Source organism: Mytilus edulis, chromosome 2 (genome assembly GCF_963676685.1).
Source record: "Mytilus edulis chromosome 2, xbMytEdul2.2, whole genome shotgun sequence".
In the NCBI taxonomy this organism is placed as follows: domain Eukaryota; kingdom Metazoa; phylum Mollusca; class Bivalvia; order Mytilida; family Mytilidae; genus Mytilus; species Mytilus edulis.
The window spans coordinates 4627936-4641463 of NC_092345.1; the positions used below are offsets into that span (position 1 = coordinate 4627936).

At 31.8% G+C, this 13528-nt stretch overlaps 1 protein-coding gene across 1 annotated transcript in view; it reads left to right on the forward strand.

The window, feature by feature from the left end:
- Positions 1 to 779: 779 nt before the first annotated feature.
- Positions 780 to 13528, forward strand: part of LOC139510094 (ATP-dependent DNA helicase DDX31-like) — a gene marked incomplete at its 5' end in the record, with an annotated part of 30139 nt that continues 17390 nt past the window's right edge. Inside the window, 5 exon segments of the mRNA XM_071296345.1 lie at positions 780 to 1036; positions 2124 to 2199; positions 3396 to 3510; positions 4349 to 4458; positions 12034 to 12075. Coding sequence (XP_071152446.1) covers positions 780 to 1036; positions 2124 to 2199; positions 3396 to 3510; positions 4349 to 4458; positions 12034 to 12075 — 600 coding nt within the window.

Consider the following 13528-nt stretch of genomic DNA (forward strand, 5'->3'; position numbering starts at 1 on the left):
TATGATTTTAATAATATGTAATATTGTATAGGTCATTCTTTCTTAAATATTTATATAACTATTAGTACTGAATTTGAGTGAATGTTAAATTAAAATGGGTACGTTTTTTGAGGCAAAAATGGCACACCTCTACAAAAAAATATCGAAGTTACCAACCCCCCCCCCCCCCCCCCCCCCCCCCGTGATATAATCTAAGGGAGTGTTAAACCATGATTAGCATGATTACGTTTAACAATACAACCGGAAACCCAACGGTTTAATCTATAAAAAATATTTAACAGATGAGCATTTTTTTACTATACGAAAAGTGGATGCATTACAAAGAACTTTCATTTACCATTGTTTACACATTACTTATATATCTGATGTTAACTGGGAAACATACCATACTTATCCACATAAAACTAACTAGACCTAAAGTGTATCAATGTCATTAATGCATTATAAACTAGTAAGTAAAAAATGAAAACCAAACAAATTGATCAATTCTGTATGAATCATTAAGTTCAGTATAGTATTTAGAATTTTGTAAACACTGCAGGTACATTGTAGGTATATTTTTGAAAATCAGCGGTGATTTCCATATTGTGGATTCTAAAATTACCACCACTGCAAAACATACTATCTTAAATTGTATGTGTTTATAAATAGAACACTGTAAAAATTGTCATTAACACGCGAACACTAAAAATTATTTTACTGTACTTTGACCATGTTGACATGTCAAATGCATATCATATAATTATGAATTACATTTGTATTACTTAATATTTTTTCAGGGCCAGAGGATTAGAGCTAGAAGACAAGAAAAATCCAGACTTCTAACTGAGTCGGTTAAACAATCACAGGGTGATTCTGAATATTCAAAGGTCACTGAATATAAGGAACAGACTGGTACCCAAAGTAATCAAGTTCAAGCCACTAGAAAAAGAAAGCATGGTGAATTATCTCCCTTCATCAAAGAGGGTGGAAAACCATCAGGACAAGTTATCTCCTCTTTGTTCAGATTTAACCCAGAGATTCCTAAAGTTAAAAGGTTTGATATTTGATTTTTTTATGAATAATTTTTTAAATGCAGTGAAACAATTGTGATCGAGATTTGTGTTCTTGAATGTTCTTCAATATATATATGTTTATTCATATCATTACTTTGGATGCCAAAAATATGAAACAGACTTGAACTTATAATACCATTGTTTGTCTTTTTTTTATATATTTGAACATACTTAAGCATGTTAAGTTTGAAAGGTATTAATAAATAAGTAAAACTGTAAAATAAAATTATTTACATATATTTTTAGTATATAGTTGAGTTGATTGACTATTTATTGATGTATTTTACTCATGTACAAATTTAGGGTACCACTTGTACAACATAGCGAGATTACCTTTTCAGTGCGATAGAGTTAAACTTAGAGAACAGACTTTGCTCATTCGTCTTTTATTTTTTGATTTCCCCTTTTTGATATTAACAGACTTTTATTTGCTAATACAATGTAGAAGGCATATGTCAGGGCAAACAGGATTTTCTCAAGTAAAATGGAAACTTTTTTTTTAAAATTTAGAATATAATCATTTTCAGGAAATATACTTAATAAACAAGGTTCTTCTTTAATAGTCAAGAAATATTCTATATTTTGTTAAAACACGGTCACCTAATAGTTATATTCTTGTGTTAATACATTTGTATTTCTGAAGAGAAAAACCTTGAAATAAATGCAAAGTAGTAGAGTTCATTTTAAATGTTCTGTTATTGATTCATTGATGTGCTTCTGTCATCTTTTTCAGTCAACCAATATCCCTCAAAAAATATAAAACAGCTCTGTGCTATGTAATAATGAAGTGACTAGAAACCTTAATGTAGAGAATTGTCCTGAAAATGCACGAAATATTTACTACTAAACATTCATCCAACAGCAAGTAGTCCTATTATAAAAGGGACTAATTTGAGACCCTTACCTTACATTCTCCAGTATAAAAGTGACTAATTTGAGACCCTTACCTCACATTCTCCAGTATAAAAGTGACTAATTTGAGACCCTTACCTCACATTCTCCAGTATAAAAGTGACTAATTTGAGACCCTTACCTCACATTCTCCAGTATTTGTTTTAAACTTTTCAGTTTGAAAGTGGACTTTGTCAAGGAAGATGTTTTCTCATCAGAACATTTTAGAGATTTGCCTCTTCATCCATATATGGTAGGTAACTATACTTATCTATGCGGTATGGGTTATGCTTATTGTTAAAGTGAGCTATAGATGTTTACTTCTATGTCCTTTTATCTCTGGTGGCAATTATACCACATCTTCTTATTTTTATATTAAACAAATTCATTCATAAATTTAATGACAAGATCTATAGCATTCTCTTTTACAACTGTCCTTGTTGATAAATTAAAAAATTATTCATAAAGTAATATATATATACCATGTTTACGCTATGAAAACTGTCCCCGCTTAAACCTGGGATTGTTAACCAAATTGATCACCACTATTTTCACTAGTCAGAATTGAACACCACTTTGGCCCCAAAGACACATTTTCAACATACCTTTAACCAGTATTTGTCCACTGGATTTGTTTGCATTCTTTGAATCACAATTGTCTTTTTTCAAAGTTTCACTTCAGATATTGGCAGATGTACTTTAAAATAGATTTCATAAAGCAATGTCATAAAAAATGTTTAAATTACACAAGGTCATACCTTTCTCAGAAGTTTAATCCCTTAGACCTGTACTGATTGTTAGTATATCCGTATCAATGAGTGGGTGCTATATTGGAGTGAACTAACCTTGTCCCTCAGTCTTTTCTGCTTGTCCGGCGGTTCTTCCTACAAATATTTCTGTCACACTATTTTCAAGTACTACAGAACAGAATGACTTTATGTTTGGTCAACAGCTTAGTAGTGATAAGTTGTAATGTATTATCACTTTTCAAATTTGTGAGACATCTACTTCCTTTTTGCTGATACTTTAATTTTTTTCAATATGGTGAAGGGATTGTAAGTTCTTTGTCACAAATATCTCAAATTCTACCAAACAATATGACTTCATATTTGGTCAGCAGCTTAGTAGTGATGAGTTGTAATTTGTGTGTGCTTTTCAGATCTGTCAGACAGCTACTTATTGTTAACTGATACTTTATATTTTGAGGTGTGATATGCTTATCACAACAACATATGCATTTCTTTTTAAGTATGGGAAAACACATACTTTATTCATTACCTATACGTTGTCATCCCTCAGTCTATTAAAGAACAGGTTATTCTACACTTATCAGACTATTGCAATGTATTTGTATATCTTTCAGTGTAAAGTATTCAAGTATATACAACACACAGTAATGTATTGTTTGCAACAAACTTTTTTTTAAACTTATTGTGTTTGATTTTACAGGTATCAAATTTGGAGGAAAAAATTGGGCATAAGACAATGACTGCTGTCCAGAAACAAACAATACCTTATGTAATGCAAGGCAGAGATGTGCTGGTGAAATCCCAGACAGGCTCTGGTAAGCAGAGAAAAGATGATAAAATTATTGAATTGATTACCTATTTAAACATAATTTAAAAGTCATTGTCAACTTTAAATTTGTGGGATCAAGATAAGTTTAAACAACAACAATGAAGGTACAATTTAACATTCTTTTAATTAGATTTGAGTTTTCCCATCCATAGATATCCTGAGTTCATTTGAAATATAACCATAATTTATAAATCGATATCAGACATGAGTATTTTGCATGTACTATATTTCATATTTCACAGCAGAATTGATGTTTCTGTGCATTTCTCAAAACTTCTGCTGCTCCAATCCAAGGAGCCTTTGTTTCCAAGTTGTGGTCCAATTTTCCTGCCCTTCATCCTGGTTGACATCCCTTGCAAAACCAATCTATTATATTTCTTGTTTATCTATTCTCGTCCTGAATAGACATGAAAAATTGGCCACTGGACATTAAGCAAGCAACAATCAATCAATAGCAAGTTGGAATTTTTATGCCCCACCTAGGGTCATTATGTATTTAGATCTGTGTGTCCGTCTGTCCCGCTTCAGGTTAAAGTTTTTGGTCAAGGTAGTTTTTGATGAAATGAAAGTCCAATCAACTTGAAACTTAGTACACCTGTTCCCTATGATATGATCTTTCTGATTTTTATGCCAAATTTGTGTATTGACCCCAATTTCACGGTCTACTGAACATCCTTGTACTAAGGACACATTCTTGTTTTTCCTATCATTGCCTGTTTGTATTTATATGTTCACCCCTATTACATTACAAGTTGAACAGTTTATATGTGGTAATAATTTATAAAGTAAAGGACATTTTATGTAAAGATTTATTCCTTTTTTAGGAAAGACTTTGGCGTTTGCAGTTCCTATTGTGCAGGCTTTACAGAGTATTAGTCCTAAGATTCAAAGAGTACATGGGCCATATGCTATAGTTATTGTTCCCACCAGAGAGGTAGGAATTTATTGAAATATTAGTATGCTGCATATATGTGATTTAGAACTTTTTGTGACATTCAACTGTGTAACATTTAACACTACCTCTCCAGACGGATTCTTTTAAGATACTTTGAACTTCAGAACAAATGAATGTGGAACAGAAAGACATAGTAATATTTTCCCTCCTTCTGATCATCTGTTAAACTTTGAATATTAAACTTGAGACTTCTCAAAATTAACTATACCTAGTAGAATTTCTTGTTCAGTTGATTTGAAAATTCTTATCAGAGTTATGGGACTTTGACCATTTTAGCCTTGTTAGAATTATGACAGCATAAAAAACCTTGTGAACAATACTCCTCTAAGATCAAATGTCAAAAAGGTTATCCATAGCATGTTACTCAATATGTGTAGTTGACCAAACTATATTGCTTAATCCAATTATTCAACTAGTTAAGGGAATTAGTACATCTTGTTTCTTGCCACCAGGCAGAAAAAATAGGAAAGATACAAAAGTCATGTAGGTAAACAATTTTTTTTTTAGATATTTACATAAAATGTATATAAAGGTTTTAGGGTAGGCAGAGAGGCAGGAAACACAAGTATATTACTTTGGCCTCTGATCCATTTGGTGTTGTCATCAGGTCAGATACCTATTATCATCTCCATGCATTTCTGTGAAAAAAGTGTTCCCTCTACTACCCACCACCTACAAGGATGGCTAGCTTACATTTTGGAAATGCTTCAAATCGGTTTGCTGTAATAATCTTATATCCTGGATGATTCTCCTACGAGAGAATGTATACTTTTGTCAAAATTTATTGCGTCTGTTGTTCAATTTTTTTACAATTTCAATCAAAAGGAACAGAAGTTCATGGGCCTTTCATACAGTAAATTCTTGAAATTGTCACAACGTTAGAACACAATTCTTGCATTGTGAGATTTACAAAAAATGTATTGTGACTTTCAAAGATACACACTTGAAATGAGTCACAATATTTAAATTTTTACAGTTTGGGTCACTCTGAAATTACCTCAACACTCCCCCTAAAAGTCTTGAAGATATTGATGAAACTTAACTTAGTTGTAAAATACTTCTAAATGCAAACATGATAAGGGGAGATAATCAAAACTTATTTACTTCAATATTGCAATTTATGGTAAATTTCTATTAAATAGTTAAACAGATATTGATGAAACTAAAGAAAGCTGTAGAATACTACCTGACGATAAAGGAATATAATCTAGGTCCAAAATGTTAAAGGGTAGATTACCAAATTTGAAGGGTGGGGGAATCCTTTTATGAGTTCACTCACAAGTTTTAGTTATATATTTGTTTTTATCAAACCATTTATGACTACAGAAAAGAATTGTTTCATTGAAATTGAAATAAATGTAGTTACATTTATATTGATTAACCATGGTTTGAACATTATTTTGTGGTGTGTATCAAATGAATAAATATTATTATCATTTACATGACATGAATGGTAAAAAAAAACAAAGTCCTCAACCCTGACAACTATTTTTTTGGGGTGGTGGGGGATGGGCTAAAATCTACACATTGTGTTCATTTAACATACTAGTATTACAGCAGGCCATGTTTATGTATAAACCCTTTTCCTATTAGCTGTAAGTTGAATATAGAATTTTTATCAAAATGTATAAATAACATTGTAATGTTTCAAAATCAATATTGCGAAGGTAAAACAGTTCCTCGATTTTAATGTTTTACTTGAGAAATTATTATTAAAATGCTTGACATTTATTTAATAGCCATTTATAAAACAGAAACATCTTCTCTCAATAGATTATCACTACACTCAAATAATACAAAAATTACAATATACAATTATGGCCCCTAGAAAAGGTGAATATCCAAAATTGTCAACACGAGGTTATGTCACTGAGGGCGCAGCCCAAAGTGAAACAATTTTTTAGGGTTGACAATTTTGAAAATTCATCGCTTTTAAGGGGCCACAGTTGTTTTATTATACTGAACTAACAGTGGAAGGGCCTTTTGAACCATTGAAAAAGCACTTACCTTACTGTATAACAAACACAAGTTAAAGTTTGAAAATTAATTTGTGTCTTAAAATTTCTCGTATGTACAACAAAGGTAGAATTTTTTTGTAAAATATTGATGGCCCTGATAAGGACGGATTATAAGAGATATCCTCGGTACTAGATGCATATCCAAAGCATTGTTTCCTCGTCACTTGACGTGGTTCCTGTAATGTGAACATTGTGACATCATTTTCATGGGAGATAATTCATGTACAAATCAAGAAACTCAAAAGGTTATTCGCCAGTGAATAATAGGGTCATTCACCGCTGATGTTAATTTTTAAGGTTTTTCGTCCTTCTTTGCAATTAAAAGAAAATCAACTAAATTATTCCATGTCACGTGATAACATGTTACCCAATAGAATTGTTTATAATATATGTAAGGTATAATAATAATTCTTATTCAAACAATTTGTTTCAATGTCGTTTAATGCATATATTTATATCATTGTTTCACTCTACATACAAACAATATATAGTATTTCAGATATAAAGTCAAGTTCAACACTATTGATAGAATTCATGTATTTACAATTGAAATTAGCTTTTTTATACGCCCGTTTACGGGTCGTATTATTGTATACCGTTTGTCGTCAACATGTCGGACATTAACTCAAAAACACTTTTACTAATTTGCATAAAACTTTGGTGAATTGTTTAAATTATATCTATTGACGTCCCTTTCGTTTTTTATAAATTTTAGATTTTACGTTTTCCGAGTTATGGGGTTTTATTCATTAAAAAATGGGGATTTTCCAGTTTTCGGATAATAACTCAAGAATGCTTTCACCAACTTGCAAGAAATTTTGGTTAATTGTAATATCTATTGATGTAAGCTCCCTTTAGAATTTTATAAATTTTAGATTTTCATTTCCGAGTTATGGGGTTTTATTCATTAAAAAAGGGGGGATTTTCCAGTTATGGGACAATAACACAAAAATGCTTTCAGCAATTCTTATGAAACTTTGGTGAATTGTTTATATCTATTGATGTAAACTCCCTTTAGAATTTTATAAATTTTATTTGTTTATAGTCTGACAACAGATTTACTTAGTATTGCGCAACAGCACAGTGTATTGCACAACATCACAGTGTATTGCACAACATCACAGTGTATTGCTCAACAGCAAGAAATCTTTAATTGAATATAAATTCAATTCATATAACCAATTTCAAGTTCTTTGACTACATTTATTCAGAAACCTATAATATATCAAATATTTAATTACAATCCAAATTCAGACCTGTATCAAGCTTGTATATTGTGTCCATTTTTGCCCCAATTGTTCAGGGTTGGACCTCTGCAGGCTTATCCAGCTAGGCTCAGCCAGGCAGTTTATTGATAGATAACTACAAAATGTAGTTATAAGGATGAATGAAACAAGCTGAGAATACTGGTACTTCAATTTCCATATATCAATAACTACATGTGCACAGCATGGGCTTTTATGTATAATTTTTTGAAACCAAGAAATAAAATTATATACAAAAATACAATGTTTCCTTAATGCACTAAAATAAGAAGTCAGGAAAATAAATGTCATATAAGATAAACTCAAGTTAGTTTAGACAGTCTTAATCTGGCACTGGTTTGGTTGCGCACATCTAAATCAGCAGCCTGACTTAATAATTGTCTTGCTTTGTTTGTATCCCCCATCATCTTGTGAGCTATACCAATACACATAACACATTGTGCTGCACTGAGACTGTCTAATGTGTTGTTATAAAGGTTTTCCCTGATTTTGTGCAATAACCGAATTAATGAGACTTTACATGATGTGATGTCATGAAGATTGTAATAGCACAGAAAACACAGGAAATTGGAAAACGATACAGGATTAAAATGTGTCGTACCTTTAACAACATCTAACTGTAGTTCTGATGGAACAATTGATGACATATATTTCAGTGGTAATTCTAGAATTAATATCGTTTTTATCATTTTGCCAAATTTAACTTGTTTAATTAAATTTAACGTAGATTTCTGGTTTAGATTTAAACTGTTTTGCCAAGGATAAATTTGCTCACTTTTGAATTTTGAAAAAGTGTAATTTATTATAGTTAAAGCTGCTAAGTAGTTTTTATGAACATAGAAGTAAGAGGCCAACATCAGCCATCCAGATACGGCATCTGACATCGTTCTTATCAACAAATGACTCAGGTCATGTTTGCTCTTGTGATATTGACGTTTGTTGTTTGATCTGGGTCGATTTTGTGAGGCATGTGAAACTAACTGATGTGCGTTTGACAGTATTACACAAAAGATACCTTTTGATACAGAAGTACTAGAATGATGTAGAAATGTAAACAGCAGCTTGGTAGGATGTTTATGAGAAGTCTGAATTTTCATAATATCTTGAATTAAAGTAACCTGTTCAATAAACAATGATTTAGTAACTTCACAGGGTGGTATAGAAATATCTATCAAGGTCTCCGATTGATTGAAACAGTGTATTCCTTGTTCATATAAGTTCTTAAGGACATTGGTCATTTTAACTTTGTTTTTAGTATTGAATCTTAAACAAAACAAATTATTGTCAGGAATGAAATAATGTAATAATGTTTCATATTCTACACAATACAAAAGTCTCTTTAAACAAGCCATGAAGCATGGTATGATGTTGTCTGGTCTCCATATTGACTGGTCTGATTCTTCTGATATCCAAAACATCAAAGTCTTCAGAAAATAGGAGCACAATAAACCATTCAAGTCTTGATACTTATCTACTATTTCTTTGAGCAAAATTTTTAGCAAGGCATAGCATAATAATTGAGTATGACTGAATGAAAATATGAGAAATTTTTCTGCTACAGAAAATGATATTCTCCATTGGAGATTTTCCTTTAAGGACCCTTTGAAGCCTATTGGAACAAACAAAACTCCACAGGAGGTTATTTTGGAAATGAGTTCAGGACAAGGCCATGTTGTGCGTGGCCTTATGATCCAATGTTGTGCTTGAGGTATCCACTGGTTACACTTTAGGCTCCAAGCAAAGTCATGGCTATCTGTCTGGGATGATATGCATGGCCCATGAATTTTAAGGCTTTTGCAAAGAATACGTTTCATGTTGTATAGTTTATAAAGTTCACTGGAAATCTTATTCTTCTCAAAGATTAGTTCAGGAACTAAATGTAAAGTGGGGTTTTTGAGAAGACGAAGTTCTGCAAAACATGGAGGTGTGTCTTCTGTATCCATTACCAGAGGAATCCTCTCAAATTGGAAAACAAAATCTGTGTCCGACTCATAAACAGTAAAGAAAGGATCAATATACATTAGGTCAAGGTCACTGCCTTTTAAATTTAGTCCTTCACCTTTACTTCCACTTGTGATTTTTTGAAAGCCTCCATTCCCAAAGTCATTAATTATGTAAGTCAATCTCCTAACTCTCACTTCCTCCACAGATCCAATCTTCTGACACAGGTATTTGTAAAATTGAACTGATAAACTTTTGTCCATGGACATTTTAATGACACCACTCTCTCTTTCTGTATATTAAATTAATCTGAAAAATAATTATTTTATATTACAATGTCATGTATTATATAATTAAGAGATGACCATTTGGTAATGACTTGTATATTGGTTCAACCCCGCCTCATTCTGTATGTGCCTGTCCCAAGTCAGGAGCCTGTAATTCAGTGGTTGTCGATTGTTGCTGTATATTACTGTGAATTCATTATTATTCGTTGGATACCAATTTTCGTGGGTTTCGTGGGTACAAGTAAACCATGAATTTAAATGTTCAACGAATTACAAATTTTCTATAGGCTTTGTAAGCTGAGATTGGCAAAACAATGAAATCAAATATCCACGAAAATGAAAGTTTTCCTCAATCCACGAAAATTGATACCCACGAAAATAAATGAATCCACATGTATATTTGTTTGTCGTCCATTATCTTATACATAAATCAGGCGGTTATTTTTCTCTTTGTGCCCTTTTTTAGCTGACTATGCAATATGTATAAAAAAAGAAGATGTGGTATGATTGCCAATGAGACAACTATCCACAAAAGACCAAAATGACACAGACATTAACAACTATAGGTCACTGTACGGCCTTCAACAATGAGCAAAGCCCATACCGCATAGTCAGCTATAAATGGCCCCGATAAGACAATGTGAAACAATTCAAACGAGAAAACTTACGGCCTTATTTATGTAAAAAAATGAATGAAAAACAAATATGTAACACATAAACAAACGACAACCACTGAATTTCAGGCTCCTGACTTGGGACAGGCACATACATAAATAATGTGGCGGGGTTAAACATGTTAGCAGGATCCCAACCCTCCCCCTAACCTGGGACAGTGGTATAATAGTACAACATAAGAACGAACTATAAAAATCAGTTGAAAAAGGCTTAACTCATCAGATGGACAAAAATACAAGTGGACGTGGCCGGGTACTTATACATCCCGACACAAAAAGACACAATGAACAGATCTGAGAGTACTCACAGTTATCTGACAGCTAGTTCAAAGCCACTAACAACTAATAAAAAAATCATGCATCTAAGACTAAACAATCAATCCGTACACATCCAACATCCAATGGATTTAGTGTAAAGACGTCATAAACAGCCAGAGAAAAACATGACCTTGTGCAATGTTAACTCATTGTTGAAGGATGTATTATTTTTTCCTACATGTATGTGTCAGCTTCTTTTGTAAAATCCTTAATTTTCTGGCAGTTACATATGATAAAGAAAATCTTTTTATGATCCTCCTTGGAAACTGGTTGCTCACCCCATTGACTTTTGTTATATGGGGGCCATGAATACTAAATGTAAAAAGAAGAATGAAAATAAATTTGAAAAAAAAAAACGAAAAATCATGTTCTAATTGCTACTAAACTTTGGGTAAATATTACTTTCTTGTCATAGTACGGTAATTTTATTTCAGTTTAATAAATAGAATAAAAGTGTACTTTTCAATTTAGCGTGAAGTATTTCTCAATGCTAGTTGATTTTAGATTGAACAGAAAAATGCTGAAAATGTTCGTCAATATTTCCTTGGCTTCTATGAAAGTGGAATGACTTTATATTTGGTCTGGAGCTTGATATAAATCATAAATGTTGATTTGAAGCATTTAAGAAATTTTTATATCGGCTGTGCACTTTACAACTTTCATTGTACAGGAAAATTTTTGTCAATCAAGTTCAATTGAACATAATTTCTGACATCATCGTCATCAGTTATGATTCAATTCGCATGTTACTTCAATAAATTGTGTCCAGACCCAGTACATATTGGTCTTGTCCAGACCCATTACATATTGGTCTTGTCCAGACCCAGTACATATTGGTCTTGTCCAGACCCAGTACATATTGGTCTTGTCCAGACCCAGTACATATTGGTCTTGTCCAGACCCAGTACATATTGGTCTTGTCCAGACCCAGTACATATTGGTCTTGTCCAGACCCAGTACATATTGGTCTTATTTTTAACCAAAACTTAAGTTACTAAACGAATTTCATATACTAACTTTTGGATTAATGATTTACATTATTTATTTTCAGCTGGCCACTCAAAGTTTTAATAATTTCCAAAAATTGGTCAATGTGAGTATCAATTTTGTCTTACATATTTGCATAAGGGCTTCAAACTTCTTACATTTACACATAGTGCAAAACTGCAAAACCTGTCAAAATAGCCTCATACTTAGACCTTGTCATTAATATTTAGATACTAGCAGAGCTATACCCAAACAAAATTTTTGTTACAATATGTTTTTTTCAATTTGTGTTTAATATCTTTTGGGCTCATGTTTATTTTGACCAAAAACATTTTGTGAAAGTATTCAGTTGTTATCAAGTTTATGATTGGCATCTATAACTTAGTAGAAGCAAAAACTGAAGTCATTTATTTACACAAATACAAAAAAAATCACAGGTCGAAAACCAAAAATTATGTTTACAATTGTTACAAATAATTCAATGCTAAAAAAATGAAAAATACTTACAAAGGATGTTTACGGTACAATGGAAATTTGTACTTCTGTTTGTTGTTATAAGTAGTTCTTAAATATGTGATGAATAATGAATTTTCAGGGTACATGGGACACGAAAATGTTTCACATTGTAATATATCCTTAAGTGCAATATAATAAAAAGTGGTTTATAGTTATTTATAGTCATTTAATTTATAGGGTGAAAAATGTCTTTGATTTGATTTCATGAAAAGAAACAAACTGTGACATTGAGTCATCAAGGAAATATATGTAAAAACTGGGTATAATAAAATGTATTAGTCTTTGGTAAAAGCAGGAAATTAAATTTCATAGAAATAAGATTTCTTTCTTCTACCACAAAACATTATTAATATATTCAGGATTTAAATGTGATTTCTTCCTTACATTATGGAATTGTTTTGAAATTGTTGGTTTTTACTATTTGTACTCTCAAATTTCTTCAAAATAGAATGTACACTGTATTTTACAATTGTACAAATAAAAAATACAATATTTTGGAGAAAAAAATATTATAGAGGACATTTTAGTGGAAAAAAAATAAATTAGACATGTAAGTGCAAAATTTACAACCCATTTTAGCCAAAACTCAAATGATCAATGTCCACTTGAAAAATCCAAATAAGTAATTAATTTCTTCTCATTTATCATTTAAAGTGGAATTAATAATATACTCTTGAAATATTATGAAAATAGCACAATATTGAAATGCCTAAATACTTTGTACAGTAAAACCAAGGAGCTCATTTTAACCATTCAGTTTTGTCAGGTTTTATTGATTTCACTATTTTTTTTAATTTACCCCAGAGTTCACTATTTTTGTTGGGGCCTCGTTGACCGAGTGGTCTAAGTAGTTACTACTGTAATCACTAGCAAGTCAACACTGAGGTTGTGAGTTCGAACCTCGCTCATGCGGGTGCACTCGACTCCAATTTTAATTGACTGGGATTGTTAGTTTTCCTATCGAAGGTTGGTGGTTTTCTGCGGCACTCCGGCTTCCTCCACCAATAAAAACTGGCCGCCACGAAATAGCCCAAAAGGGGTGC